At 42.0% G+C, this 15,086-nt stretch overlaps 5 protein-coding genes across 5 annotated transcripts; 4 read left to right on the top strand and 1 right to left on the bottom strand.

Annotated features, from left to right (window-relative positions):
* Window positions 1-1,592: 1,592 nt before the first annotated feature.
* EAF02_002279 (uncharacterized protein) lies at window positions 1,593-2,839 on the top strand (the record flags this gene model as incomplete). Its single annotated transcript, XM_038898327.1, has 4 exons — window positions 1,593-1,696; window positions 1,829-2,070; window positions 2,132-2,365; window positions 2,424-2,839. The coding sequence occupies 4 exons, from the start codon at window positions 1,593-1,595 to the stop codon at window positions 2,837-2,839; spliced, it is 996 nt and encodes a 331-aa protein (XP_038762019.1).
* Window positions 2,840-4,630: 1,791 nt separating this feature from the next.
* EAF02_002278 (uncharacterized protein) lies at window positions 4,631-6,126 on the top strand (the record flags this gene model as incomplete). Its single annotated transcript, XM_038898326.1, has 5 exons — window positions 4,631-4,743; window positions 4,830-4,962; window positions 5,019-5,085; window positions 5,144-5,458; window positions 5,513-6,126. 5 exons carry the CDS (start codon window positions 4,631-4,633, stop codon window positions 6,124-6,126), a joined length of 1,242 nt encoding a protein of 413 aa, XP_038762018.1.
* A 728-nt stretch (window positions 6,127-6,854) lies between these two features.
* EAF02_002277 (uncharacterized protein) lies at window positions 6,855-7,767 on the bottom strand (the record flags this gene model as incomplete). Its single annotated transcript, XM_038898325.1, has 2 exons — window positions 6,855-6,891; window positions 6,983-7,767. The coding sequence occupies 2 exons, from the start codon at window positions 7,765-7,767 to the stop codon at window positions 6,855-6,857; spliced, it is 822 nt and encodes a 273-aa protein (XP_038762017.1).
* Window positions 7,768-9,597: 1,830 nt separating this feature from the next.
* On the top strand, window positions 9,598-11,212 carry EAF02_002276 (uncharacterized protein; the record flags this gene model as incomplete). The annotated part of the gene is made up of 4 exons (XM_038898324.1): window positions 9,598-9,690; window positions 9,743-9,889; window positions 9,939-10,120; window positions 10,168-11,212. The coding sequence occupies 4 exons, from the start codon at window positions 9,598-9,600 to the stop codon at window positions 11,210-11,212; spliced, it is 1,467 nt and encodes a 488-aa protein (XP_038762016.1).
* A 529-nt stretch (window positions 11,213-11,741) lies between these two features.
* On the top strand, window positions 11,742-14,416 carry EAF02_002275 (uncharacterized protein). The gene is made up of 4 exons (XM_038898323.1): window positions 11,742-12,022; window positions 12,090-13,053; window positions 13,106-13,579; window positions 13,636-14,416. Exons 1-4 carry the CDS (start codon window positions 11,837-11,839, stop codon window positions 13,878-13,880), a joined length of 1,869 nt encoding a protein of 622 aa, XP_038762015.1. The 5' UTR covers window positions 11,742-11,836; the 3' UTR covers window positions 13,881-14,416.
* The last annotated feature ends 670 nt before the right edge of the window (window positions 14,417-15,086 follow it).

Raw genomic sequence — 15,086 nt, 5'->3', positions numbered from 1 at the left:
TACTCTACTCTACTCTACTCTACTCTACTCTATTCCCCCAATACTCTCCCAATAAATACACAGCTAATACTCAACCAATATCCCTATCTCTATCCTTCTTCTTCCTCTTCTTCTCACCCTGTTATAACTCTCACCTCAATCTCAAAGATACAATACAATACAATACAATACAGTATAATATACCAGACCATACCATACCATACCATACCATACCATACCATACCATACCATACCATACCATACCATAAAACAAAACAAGACGAAAAGAAAGAAAGAAAGAATATGAATCACAATCCATCCATCCATCCATCTGCTGAGCTTGAAGATAATGATTCACAAACCACCCATCCACCCATCCATCCATCTCTCCATCTATCCATCTATCATCTATCCATCTATCCGCCCATCCATCTATCCATACACCCTTCCACCCTTCCACCCTTCCACCCTCACACCCTCACACCCTTCCACCCTCACAACCTCCTCACACCCTCCTCACATTCCCGCACATCAATGTATCTACCAATCTACCTACCCAGTATCCATACATCATACATCACACATCACACATCACACATCTATCCGTCTCGCAGTCTCGCGAATAAAGTCACACACCCCCCCCCCCCATATTAACACTATATCCATATTCAGATCTGTGAATCGATTTTCTCTTCTCTCCCCTTCAAATCATTTCCTCTCCTCCCCAAATCATTAATCCATACATAAATCCCAACCCCCCCCCCCCCCCCCCCCCCACCCGCATTATCCATTCATACCACCTCTCCCTAGAATTATTACTCACTTACTCACTCACTCACTCACTCCCCCACTCACTCCCCCACTCACTCCCCCACTCAAAACCACCTTACCTAACCTAACCTTACCTAAATTCCAACTATCATTCATACATATTTCTGAATCATCAAATCAAGTACACACTCGCACTCGCACTCGCACTGACAGAATTACAGTATTAGTATCACAGTATTACTACATACAAACACCCATCCGTACGATCTATTCACGAGATATCTTAATACTTTAATATTTTGATATTTTTATACATTAGCTTCACCCTCTCTCTCTCTCTCTCTCTCTCTCATTTCAAAATTTCAAAGTTCGATTCTTAAGGATTTGATATTTGATACTTAATACTTAATACTTATTTTCCACTTCTTATTTGTTTTGTTATTGGTTTTACTCCCGACTTGACTGTGAATGGGATCTCAAGAACGATTCGAATAACGATTTAAACAACTCAAACAACTAGTACAAAAGGAATGTGACTGGAACTTTATATTATACATACATACATACACACACACACACACACATACATATTAAAGCCGAGTCACCATTACTACTATTTCAAAGCACTTATTCTTACGCCGTAGGAATACACACATCTATTTATCTATGCACTGAGTGGCATAGCTTCCTAGATGACTCACAGCTGGCTTTTTCGTGTTCATAATTTACTTACTCGACGACTCACAACTCGCAAAGGCCGTGCTGATATATTTGCTGGAGGTAGAGTTTACTTGCTCTTTGCATCCTACACATGGTACAGAGCTGGAAAAACATCAACAAGTATGGGTAAAAATATCAACACAAGGATGGCGCCCAAGTCATGGGTTGCATGTACAAAGCCTGAGGGTAAGGGTATGAACAGCAAGACTTCTGTCAAGGCCGATAAGTGAGAGCACATTCTTTCTTTTTGTTTTTGATGTTCCCAAGCTTTTCTAGTTTTCATGCTGTTAGAGTAAGATGGATATTTGTACGGTTTACTCTGAGCTTGTGGGCATCGATTAACAATAACCACTCTTAGACGCGATATCACCCTCCTCGTTCTTCTTCTCCGTCACCGCATCACCCCTCCAGTACCATACATCATTATTACCGAGATTATCCTTAGCATGTCACCGGATACTTACCAGGATTCGTGCCATAAGAACTGCAGATTGGAGAATCTGACAGAGGAACAACAATATCATTGGTTCGCTTGGTGGTGTAAAGAAATGGAGAAGAAAGAAATAATGAAGGGTGGTGGGAGATGGGTAGCTGCTGTTAGTGAGTATTTGCAAACTGAACTTTGTGATGCAAATTGCATGTGCTAATGGTATGACTACAGATTGGGAGAATGAAAGAATCAAAGAGATATGTGGTTGTCTGCGAGACCAACTGCAAGGTCGGGGTCCAGTGTTCGAACTTGTTGACCAAGAAGGCGTGGCCAGATTGAAATTACAAGTTGGTCAAAAAAAGCAACTCATAAAGCAGAATAAGATCTTGAAGGAGAAAGAAGATTTCATACGAGCGCAGGAGGATCAGAGCACCTTGCAAGCAGACTGGTATCTCAAGAATGATTGTACGTACAACCCCGATAGGGTCCAAATAATGTTGAGTGTACTGATCAATATTTTCAGGGAGATACGGTAGCGTCCCTGACCTTACCCTCCTCAGCCCCAAGTCTGTAATTGGTCAAGGATATCCGTTGGATGACTTTCTTAGGCCTTTCGACGACGACTTACGAAGTTGGAATTTGACTTTCGAAACGGCCAGTACAATCTCAGCTCCCTCTACTCATTCTTCTTCCGCTAGTCTGACCACTTGGTCTAACTCTTCTACAATTACTGCCTCTACCATGCCACTTGGGTACACAGATGAAGAGGAGAAAATTCTCAAGACAGTCAACAAATACAAAGCAACAAAGAAATTCGAGAAAGTCATGGATTTCAAGGAAGCAATGCGAAATAAGCTCGACAAATTGGATATGGCGGAGAGAGAGGGTAGATTGGTCAATGATTGGATGATGACCGAATCTATGGTGAGGGTATGTTAAGGGTAAGGAAAGACACATTGGAGAATGATGATCATTGTGAAGTTTTATCACATGTTCTCGTGATATTATGATAGAAACGCGTGTGTTTTATGCTTAAAGCATGGGCGAAGGACTTCCCACGCAAATTGTAATATTAGAATGAATTTAGAAGTTAGAATGAAGAATGAAGAAATATTCAAAGTGTTTACCTACCTACCTAGTGAGATGCACTCTCAACGCGATCGGCGCATGTGAGACATAGCCCAGTGGAGTGGGGTATATTCTTCTCGGTACTTGGTCGTATATGCAAAGAGAAAAAAGCAAAAAAGGCAATGGTATGATTCCGTATGAACAACAGATGATCTCAGGGGAGGTGAAACGAAATTGGTCATGAAACTGGTTCAATCAGGCGTCAAATTTTGTAACAAAAAAGAGACTTTCCCGCTCGGCTGATATGCGCTCAGAAATTAGTTTCCTTGAAGCGCTGTAGAAGAGAAACGACCAAGCAAATGACCGGGTCCAAGAGAGGGTGGAAGATGTATATGTTGTGGCTTGTTATCTTTCTTCATATTTAATGAAGTCTTGGATGATAGAGGAGAGAGGAAAGAAAAGTGTTGTATATGATGTATTGTATATATATATATTGTGTATGATAAATTCCAGTATTGTATATATATTGTATATGATATATTCCAGTATTGTGAAATCTCCTATATTCTGACTTGATTCATATTGATGTTAGTTGAGGATGGAAGATGGTTGTGTTGGAGGAGAGTGAGATTCGGATGGATAGAGTAGATGAGCAAGCAATTACCACGGGAAATAGTCAAATCAGAAGAAAGGAAAAGATATGAAACATTCAGCCTTATCCATTCTCTGTAACTGATTAAATCAAGTAATATCATTGGTTAGATAAACGAGCTCAAGGCTTGAATATTACCTAAGCTTCCCCCACCTCCCGTTTTGGTAGCTAATTGATAGTCAGCTAGTTTGGCGTTTGGCGTTCCCCTCTTTGTCTGTTGTTGGGAGGGAAAGATCCATTATTGACCCTTTGATTGAAGTTTGAACCCTTTGGAGGGAAGTTACGGAGGAGGTGAAGAAAGAAACAAAGATAACTTATGTCCTTTCTGACCTTTCTTACCAGGTACGGAGTAGATGAGAAGAGTATATCCATGGATTAGTTTGATCTCATACAAAGGGTAGAGAAATTCATTCCCTCCTTAGTATTTAATAGTCCTGGAAGATTACAACAAGAACAAAAGTTGGAAAATATAAATTAATTCCATTCGTCCCATCATTGTTATCATCTTAAAACATCATATCAGTATTCATTCAATCATTCAATCATTCAATCATTCAATCATTCATTCATCCATCCATCCATCCATCCATTCATTCCTTCCTTCCTTGTTGGAAAGGTAATAAAACTCCCTCGTCCACTGCCACCCACTCCCATCCACTCCCATCCTCTCACATCCTCTCACATCCTCTCACATCCTCTCACCTCCCCACCTTGGACCCCAAATTTTCCGTGCTGTGCCTCTTCACGCAAGACCCATCATAAACTTGAGAAATCCAAAAGCCAACCTCACTTCCTTGTCGGCGGTTAGGGAGATCATATTATACGAAAGCAAGAAGCAAACAAACACTTTACCAATCCTCCTACTTATATTCATTCTCTGACTTATAATTGATTGTTACACATTCGTTTTCAAAAAGCAAAGAGTCTTATTTCTTCCGCCTCAACCAATTTGGTCATATCTCATCAATACCATCAAAAAGTTACGCGTCTACATATCCGAATTAGAAACCATGGCAGACCTCCAAGGAAGAAAGGTCTTCAAGGTCTTCAACCAAGACTTTATCGTCGATGAGAGATACACAGTCACCAAGGAGCTTGGTCAAGGAGCTTATGGTATTGTTTGGTACGATGTTACTTTCTTTCCGTCCCTACCTGTATATGCGCATGTCCGTATCATGAACCTTTCACTAACATTGTCCTCTATGCCAGTGCTGCTACGAATTCTCAAACACAAGAAGGGGTCGCAATTAAGAAAGTTACAAATGTCTTCAGCAAGAAGATTTTGGCAAAGCGTGCGCTGCGTGAGATAAAGTTGTTACAACATTTCAGAGGTCATCGTAACGTATGCGACTCCTATCCTCACAATGATAGTGGTGGGGTAGTTCTAACATGGCATAGATTACTTGCCTCTATGATATGGATATTCCTCGACCAGATAATTTCAATGAAACCTATCTCTATGAAGGTAAGATGGGGTTTTCTATTCTGCAACTCGTTGTTCCATGCTAACATCTTTTTCGCAGAGCTTATGGAGTGTGATCTCGCTGCTATCGTACGATCCGGTCAACCCCTCACTGATGCACATTTCCAATCTTTCATCTACCAAATCCTTTGTGGTCTAAAATATATTCATTCTGCGAATGTTCTTCATCGTGATTTGAAGCCCGGTAATTTGCTGGTCAATGCCGACTGCGAGTTGAAGATTTGTGATTTTGGTCTTGCTAGAGGTTTCTCTGTCGACCCCGAAGAGAATGCTGGATACATGACCGAATACGTTGCTACAAGATGGTATCGTGCCCCTGAAATTATGTTGAGCTTCCAGAGCTATACAAAAGCTAGTAAGTTATGCAACCATCGGTTGGAGAAGAAGATTAGGCGCTAACATAAATTAGTCGATGTATGGTCGGTAGGATGTATCCTCGCAGAATTGCTAGGTGGTCGCCCTTTCTTCAAAGGTAGAGATTATGTTGATCAACTCAACCAAATTTTACATATCCTTGGTACACCAAATGAAGAAACTCTCTCAAGAATTGGATCGCCACGAGCACAGGAATACGTTCGAAATCTCCCATTTATGGCGAAGCGACCCTTCCCAACTTTATTCCCCAACGCCAACCCCGATGCTCTTGACCTTCTTGATCATATGTTAGCATTCGACCCATCCTCCCGTATCGATGTCGAAACTGCCCTCGAACACCCATACCTTCACATTTGGCATGATGCCTCTGATGAGCCTGGATGTCCAACAACATTTAACTTCGATTTTGAGGTTGTGGAAGATGTAGGCGAGATTAGAAAGTTGATCTTGGAAGAAGTTCACAGATTTAGACAACATGTCCGTGTTCAACCTGGTCAACAAGGTCAAAGCAACGGTCCTCAAGTACCAATACCACAAGAGCAAGCAAGCTGGCGTGCTGAAGATCCAAGACCACAAGAAGCTTATGGACAAGGACCAAATGATCTTGAACAAGATTTACAAGGTGGTTTGGATGCTATGCGATCGTAGAAGATTTGGTTCTTATAAAGTGTGATTTTTGGGGGAGTGAGGGGTTCAGCTTCAAACTTGAATAAAGAAGAAAAGATTGATTGGGCTGGATTTTAAGCGTACGATGCAAGGTTCCCGAAAGCAAGCATGAAACATTTTCTTGGCGCAGCAGATTTTATCTCTTTCTCTGTCTCTAAAGACTTAACCTGACTACTGGAAAAATAAAAGGGTCTGGTCTAATAAATTACGGGGAATGTCCCATAGCTATAGCGGGTATTATCATTCTTTTTGTTGCACCGTGTCACTCTCTTAGCGATTTTCTTTCTGTTTTATGTCTCCTGTATCTGGTTATGCTGTGAGATCATAAAATGATTATAGTACGTAGGGTGGAAGAGAATGAATAGATTAAATTCGATGTTTGATGCATTTTCATTGTTACTTTCCTCACATTTAATTTACACTTTAAATAATCCTAGCAAGTCTAGTACATTGATTGTGTCGCTTTTTCGTAGAGCTTGGGCATTCCTACCAAGACTATGTGCCTGGTTTTCATTATATTGACGCATTGATCTTGAATATATGTTGGATTGGGAGTTCTAATTTCTTTTAGGTATACAGAGTGTGATATCTATCTATTATGATATGTTGTATGGTGGCCTATGTATGGATGGTGGTCTAAGGCGAAAGCTGGATCTTCCCCCATGTAAAACCTCGCACTCCATTGCTGATCCAACATTCTTCTCCTTCGGTTAGGGAGTCCAGGGTGATGGTGCTTCTTCACAGATCCTGTTTTGGGGGGTTAGTTTTTGATGGGGTTGTGATTATTTTGTAAGATGAGTGTGTTAGAGAGGAGAGAATAAAAGAAAAGAAAACGAACCCTTTTTCCAATGCCCATCGTCTCGTCGTTCCAATTTGACCCCCGCTGCTCTCAGATGGCGTAACCCATTTCCCACCGCGGTAGAAGAACGGCGTGGTGAGGGAACCTTCCATGATTTCTCCGGCTTTGGAAGATATGAGGAGGACTTCTTGGGGGGATGTGAAGGTTGGGATGTGGGCGCGTGAGCGCGCGGTGTCGTATTGGGACCGCGAGGTGGTTTTGAAGCTGGTGTAGGGGGTGGGGGTTGTGGGGGTGGGATCGGGGATGATGGTCCATGGGCGGGAGAATGTGGTGGGGTCGCTGGGGAGGGTGGTGTTGGGGCCTAGAGTGAGGGCGCCGCCTGTGAGAGGGGAGATGTAGGGAGTGGGGGGAGGGGAGATGGAGGAGGGTGGTGGGAGACGGGTGGGGAAGAGATTGGATAGTGGGACTGGGGGGACGGGGTTGCTTTCGATAGTTAGGGTTCCTTTGTGATCGAGGACGATGCGTACGCGAAGCGGGGTTGGGGATTGTATGTCGATGGAGGTGGAGAGGGCGGAGAGGAGGTTTTGAAATCCGGAAGTACCGGAGATGGCGAGGATGGCGGGGGGGAAGGAGAAGTGGGTTGCGGCTTGCAGGAGGCGGTCGCGGTGGTAGGGGAGCATGTAGAAGGGGGAGGGGGTGGGGGTGGGGAGAGGCCAGGATTCGATGTTTTGGGGGGATTGCAGGAGAAGGGGATCGTAGCGGAGCGAGGTGAAGAGTTGGAAGGTTGGGTTTGGGTTTGGGTCGGGGTCTGGGAAGGGAGACATGCTGGTTGGTTGGTGGAGGGTGGAAGAAGGATCTGAGGGGTTGTTTGTTAGATTCTTTCAATCTTATGTTTTAGAATTTGTGAATTCGAAATAGAAAATTGTGAAATAAGACGATTGTAATGTTGAGGACGGTAGTGATCTTGATCTTATATATGTGTGTGTCTCTGAGTCATAATCCGCTTCGCAAAGCGAAATTTCAAATTCGTAGAAGAAACTTCTTCATATGTTTATATATCTGCTATACATTCACTTGATATATAATCGTATCGTAAAATCTTCAATAGCTTTCCTATCAAAAAATAGATATCTTTCTTAGACTACCTAGCCGGGTAGCAGCTATGCTACAACTCGTAGAGCCGCATACAGTAATTCCAGACACAGGATGAAATCTTCTGCGCATTCGACTTCTTCTCATCTTGATTCGAAGCCTAAATCTCTCTAAATCTCTTAGTGACGTAAGGAAAATTGACATACTATGTAGATTTGATGTTTTTCTTTGGAAATGATTACCTGCGATTTTCTTAAAGAATGGGAATGGGAAATTGCGGTTTGAGGGATTGGTGGATATGGATATGATATTGATGGAAGTCACGTGCTGGGTGATATCGGTGGGAGTTCTTCGGTTGTGGTTTTCTTGAAGTGTGAGGTTAACCTTACTAGTTTGATGATTTATTAGGTAGGGTAGGCTATGGATGAAATAGACCTCGCAGCATAAAATTGTTGTTCTGGATTGAGATTTTGATTAGTATGATGACTAGTGTCTTGGGATCAATATTGATTATTTGGATGGCTTTTATTTTTCTTTAATGGCAATGGCAACGGCAATGTCGATGGGTGGGTAACGTTGGAAAACAAGTGTTTTCACATATCATGCAAATTTTTATGTAGAATCCATCTTGAGAAGTATCTCTAATGAGATGATAGGAGGCTCAGGAGTCAAAAATAGACGACATGATGAATAGCTATAGGAAAATGATGCACCTCATTGCTGACAGGTCAGACGATGTTTGGGAGGTTTTCAGTGACGTAATAGGTCTTTTTCTTCAGGTGTTGGAACGTGCTCTGTCGTATTGCGTTGGCAATATAGTACTTTTATAGTGAGTACTATATGGTATCTCTTATATTGCTTCTAGAAGAGATCTTTGCTACAGCTCCGCATTCCTGAATCCTTGGAATGTGTTCGCCGTTAGTCAGCGATTTTATGCATCCGTCGAGATTGTAATCGACGGTTGCAGCTCATTTGTACTAAATCCATTACATAGCATGATGATAGCAGAATGTTTTCCAAACCGGATATAGACTGCTGTTACCAAATACCTCCCAGCTTGCCTTATGGATCGTGGCTCCTGTAAATCTTCGCACACCTCTCCCAATTTCGACCCCAGTCATTTGGTCTGTACTCCAAATTGCCAAATAAAGTGAGATACCTAGAGTTACTTTGTATATTTTAATCAGCTAGAACATTTAGACTGCGCTCTGGAGAACATAACCTGCTAAGTATTGGCTAGCTCCGGGTGCAAAGCAAAAGCAATGGGTAAGTAATATCACATTCTCCTGTGTATTTTAGGTAGGAGCTGATCTTTATGTTCAGATTCTTCTTCTACCGATTCGCCTTCTGTTATAACCGATAATTCTCTCGCAACCTTGAAGTTGAGATTCAAATCATCGAAGCAATTCTGGAGACTCTTTCGGAGAGGCTTTATTCGATGGCTTATTACATTTGTCCTGATATCTCTTCTTTATGTAACAATTCGAGTCGTTTCAAAGGATCAAGATATGACTGAATGAGAGAAACAATTTTTCAACGCCGTCTCGCTCTATCTGGTTTTAATGATTGGAATGAGTCTTACTTTTGGATTCGAGGCCATGGCGATTGATCTCAGATGGTGGATTTTAAGTAGAAAAGAAAGAAGTCTAAGAGACGTGAGTTTCATGACAGCACTCATTCAATTTCCCCTGTTGAATAAACCACAAGATCGATACAATTCTACACGCTGACAGCCTTACCACTGTCTCTAGCCTCCTTGGACGCAAAGTTTGGTACAAGATTAGACATTTCACTTGGGATTGGGATTTGGGCACTATGATCATGTCGTGTTTACTTTGGATTCTTCTTAATATCGTAAGTTCATCGTGCCAACTATGCTTGATACACAGACTAATAGGAATAGGGTGCTCAAGTGGCCATAGCATCTGTTGGGCTTACATATTCAGTTGATACTGCTGAGAAAATGGCTCACATGTCTCGTGGGAATGTTTCTTATCCTAATATGACACAATTCTTTCCCGTAAAGCTTCCAAATGGTAGAGCTTCAGTAAACAATTTGGGCGCACAACAATATACAGCGAATAGGTGAGTTATTTCATGAGGTTGTATTCATAAGCAATGTTAATTATTAGTTTTGGTATGATGGCTTTAAATTTGTGGTCTACTACGCAACCAATTCCCGAGCCAGCAACAATCTATAAATCTGGGTTGACAGCTGATTTGTTCGGGATTGATAAACGAAGTTGGGTCTTTGTGTTCATGGATACTTCTTCTGATGGCTTAACTTCTGCGTATTCGGATCGTACCATCGAGTCTACATCGAGCTGTGAGAGTTATCCCGTGTTGGAAGGAGGAAATGGCAATTTTACAAATTTGAACATCAGTAAGAATGGAAAGTCAGAGGCTTTCAAGGTTAAATTACCAATCGCTGCTGGACCAGATCAGACAACATTCTTCACAGAACCATTTACAACATGCGGCGAAGGTTGCAGCATTGTTGAAGCACTCGAGGCTTCCGCGAACGAACCTTGGTATTATAAATGTAATATTACAGTTGGTCCTGTTATCAACGCCCAAAACGCAAATCAAGAAGTGTCTCTACCACTCCGTCATATGTCATCAGCTGCAATAGCTCTACAAGGCTATGCGGCTAACCCCGAACTAAATGATACTCAGTATCGAATATACGTTTCTGAGTCTACTTACGGCTATCCGCGAAATGGATCTGCAGAGGATTTTGGATATCAAATATCGTATTTTGCTATTGGTGCCATAGCTGCTGCAGCGAATTCCAACAATCCCTCAATATATGCGATTGGAGATCGGCCGGTTATAGGAACTCAGCTCAAAATTACTCAACACGCACTTCTCTTGGGACTTTTGATTGGTCTCGTTTCTGTGCAAGCGGTCTGTTTTATCACAACGGCGTTTGTGGCAAATAGAGTGGTGGTTAAAGATGAGAGTATTTTTTCTACAGCGAGTATACTGCGGCCGGCGATGAATTTTTTGGGAGATCATGGGAATGTTGCGGAGGGCGAACAGATATGTGATTTTCTTAGTCATTTGAGGTTAAGATATACGGCTATTCGAGACGAGAAGGATAGGTCTGTGTGGAGAGTGGGACTTAGCAATGCTGAACGACTGAGGAGGTTTCCGGATTTGAAAATGTATGATTGATTTTTAGGTTTGTTTCTCTGGTCTGGAAATAGATGGCTAGATTCTATGAAGGGTATGTCATATACGTACTCTGGACTATGATATCTAGAAACCTATGACTTATTTTTGGTAGACCTACTATGGTTACAATATCTTGCAAAAAAATTGTAAAATGGACATTTCCTTCCTTAACACGTTCTGGAAACTCATAGTAGATGCGAGCCAACGTGTAAAATATAAATATAGAGGTATAAAAGTTTCCAAGTGCCAATGGCTATAATTGGTGCAAATTTATATTTTGGTGATGTAAAATGAACTGACTTATGCGTACGAGTACATCTATGCCAATAGTAAATCTACCCCTCGCCAAAGGCGGCGGGGATTATATGGATTTCCCAAGCGACGAGTGGTGAGAGTCCACAATGACGAAAGAGCGCCGCTTTAGCCGGCATGCGCTAAGAATGGCCAATGCCGTAGCTTTACTTGATGATTAAACTGGTATCACCAAGATTTTTTGAGCTGGTTGTTGAATCCACCTTCAATTTGAACATCAAGATTGTAACCACCACCTATCAGCTATACCACTCATAATCCCCCCCATTACCCTACTGCATCTTCTTTAATTGTCCATTTTATTGCTTTTAAATGTCTGTACCAAGCACAATGCCTCCGGGCAAACCCATGCCAAATTTTGCGGCTTCAACACCACAATCATCAGTCTGGGATCGCATAACCACATGGGCTTCTGAGAACAAGGCAGTTGTATATACAATCGCTGGTGTGGCAGTAGTAGTTTCAGGCGCTGGAGTTGCATACTATTTATTAGACTCAGTAAGTTGTATCTTACCACTGGTTTTGGTAGATGCATCATCATTGCAGATGTTAATACATACATTAGAAGGACTCCACATCCACCCAAAGCGTGCCAAAGAAGTCAAAGGAAAAGAGGCGAAGGAAGAAGGAAGAAAAGAAGGAAGCCGATTTAGAAAGGGGAACCACGCCACCTGATACCAAACCTAAAACACCAGTCGAGACTATCGATGAACTTCCTGAGGTTGACGAAAACACTGTGGGAAGTCTATCGGATCAACAACGTAAAGATTATGCCGCCAAGTTGAAGGCAGCTGGTAACACCGCATATGGAGCCAAAGACTATCCTCGAGCCATCGATCTTTATGGGAAAGCCATCCTTTGCAAGCCAGATCCTATCTTCTATTCGAACCGCGCTGCATGCTACAACGCTCTCGGCGAATTCGAGAAGGTTATTGAGGATACTACTGCTGCGATCAATCTCGATAGCGGATATGTAAAGGCCTTGAACCGTAGAGCAAATGCTTATGAACATACCGAGAAATACAGTGAGGCTTTACTCGACTTTACAGCCAGCTGTATTATCGATGGTTTCCGTAACGAGCAAAGCGCACAATCTGTCGAGAGACTGCTCAAAAAGGTAGCCGAGTCGAAGGCAAAGGTCATTCTCGAGGCCAAGGATAAGAAGCTTCCAAGCCCAACATTCGTCACCAACTACCTCCAAAGTTTCCGATCAAAACCTGCGCCTGCAGGATTAGAAGATAGCGTTGAGATACCAGAGGAAACAGGAAAGGGTCAATTACAACTTGGACTTCGAGCTATGGCAAAGAAGACTAATGAAGGATATGAAGATGCTTCAGCTGCATTTGAGAAGGCCTTAGATTTGGGCGATCTCGGTGAACATGAAGCTTTTGCTTACAACATGCGTGGAACATTCAGATATCTTCGTGGCGTACAAATTGATGCTTTAAGTGATTTGAGCAAGAGTATCGAATTGTCGCCCGACTACACACAAAGTTACATCAAGCGTGCAAGCATGCATTTGGAACTTGGTTAGTATTTACAATCCATTAATTTATGATTAGCTACTAATCCAAAAATCAGGTGACAAGGACGCCGCTGCTGCAGATTTCGATAAAGCTATGGAACAACATGACGATGACCCTGATATCTACTACCACCGTGCTCAACTCAACTTCATCCTCGGAGAACTTTCACAAGCCGCAAAGGACTACCAAAAGTCTATTGATCTTGACCGGGACTTCATCTTCTCGCACATTCAACTCGGTGTTACACAATACAAGATGGGCTCAACCGCATCATCTATGGGAACATTCCGACGCACAATCAAGGCATTCGAAGATGTACCTGATGCATACAACTACTACGGAGAGCTTTTGTTAGATCAACAGAAGTATGATGAAGCTATTTCACAATTCGAAAAGGCCGTCGAGTTGGAGAAGCAAACTAAACCATTAGGCATGAGTGTTCTTCCACTCATCAACAAAGCTCTTGCTCTTTTCCAATGGAAGCAAGATTTCAGTGAGGCTGAGAAGCTTTGCGAAAAGGCTCTGATCAGTACGTTAATTGTCCCCGTAACCATTTGTTTTCTATACTAATGTAATTGTGAATAGTCGACCCTGAGTGTGATATCGCTGTTGCAACCATGGCCCAACTTCTTCTTCAACAAGGCAAGGTGACTGAAGCACTTCAGTACTTTGAGCGAGCAGCAGAATTATCCAGAACAGAAGGAGAAATTGTCAATGCTTTGAGTTATGCTGAAGCTACGAGGACACAATTGGAAGTCCAGGAGAAATATCCAGAATTGGCGAGTAGATTAGCGGGTATGAGCGGACTCGGAGGAGCTGGTATGCGTTAATTTTCGAGCATTGAGAGGTTCTGATGAGTTGAATGGAATGAAAAGGTGATGATTCTGATATCATGAATGAATTGACGGGCAAAGTGGTTGGAACATAATCAGCAAAGAAACATGGAGAATGTTCAGGTTGAATGGATGTGTTGACTCCATGATTTGATCTTGAGTAAAAAGAAAGGCAGAACGAAAACACAATTCAATGTAAAATTATTATTTCTCAACTCGTGGTGAAAGGCCTGGTCCACTCACCTCATGAAATTTGGAGGTCTGGGTGAGATGGGTGAGATGGGGGAGGGAGTTTGTAATATAATATGAGGGGATGAGTTATGAGATGTATGATTGTGAATGGGGATATTCGTGGTTGAAATTAGTGAGTGAATGCTTATGGGTAAGTAGGTACCTAGGTATGTATGATTATGTTCATATATTTTGTTTTTATGGTTGTGTGATCTTTTTTTTTTTTTTTTTACTTTTTTTTTTTTTTTTACAAGCGCTCAGGATTAGTTTAGTTGTCTTGTGAGTTGAAAGGATTTGTGTGTGTTGTTGTTTTTCTTTCTATTTATATATATATATGGATTGGATTGGATAGGTATCGAAGGGTTGGTGTTTGAGAAGGTGTGGGGTTTGAGAAGGTGTGGGTGGAGTGAGATGGGAGTTTGTGTGTAAGTGGAAGAGAGGTGGGAGAGTGGAGGAATGGGGAATGGGAATGGGTGGAGGTTCGGCAGTGATGTGTGGGTTAGGTTTTTAGTTTTTTAAGGGGGGGGGGATGTGAGATGTGTGGTATGTTATGTTATGCCATGTTATGTTATGCTATGTTATGCTGTGTATTGTATGTGAGGATGGGTGTGAGGATGAGGATGAGTATGAGGATGAGTATGAGTATGGTAGTCAATGTATCGACTGGGCTTTAGAACGCTTGGAGTATAGAATGTCTGTTGGGTTTGTGTATTAGGTGTTTATATGTATATGTGCTGGGTGGGGGAGGGTTTGTTTGGTTGGAATTTGAATTTGGAATTTGGAGGATATGTGATTTGTTGAGGTGATTCGGGATTGATGGAAATTTCTTGGGTGGACAGGTGTGTATTGTTTTGGAAATGGGATGGACATCTCGATATCTCATTTCTTATTTTCATTCTCATTTCCATATCTACCCATCTTGGTAGGTCTTACAATATAATACGTATACCTACTCTTCCAACCCATACAAAA

This window comes from Botrytis sinoallii (genome assembly GCF_014898435.1).
Source record: "Botrytis sinoallii strain Bc 23 chromosome Unknown BSIN_003, whole genome shotgun sequence".
In the NCBI taxonomy this organism is placed as follows: domain Eukaryota; kingdom Fungi; phylum Ascomycota; class Leotiomycetes; order Helotiales; family Sclerotiniaceae; genus Botrytis; species Botrytis sinoallii.
Note: the sequence above shows the minus strand (reverse complement) of the source record. Positions and strands in the feature narration are given on the sequence as shown.

Excerpts from the sequence above, each read along its gene's own strand:
- EAF02_002275 (XM_038898323.1), top strand. The coding sequence starts at position 11,837 with ATGTCTGTACCAAGCACAATGCCTCCGGGCAAACCCATGCCAAATTTT. Across the intron at positions 12,023-12,089 it reads CATACTATTTATTAGACTCA|AAGGACTCCACATCCACCCA; the intron begins GTAAGTTGTATC and ends TACATACATTAG. Across the intron at positions 13,580-13,635 it reads TTGCGAAAAGGCTCTGATCA|TCGACCCTGAGTGTGATATC; the intron begins GTACGTTAATTG and ends AATTGTGAATAG.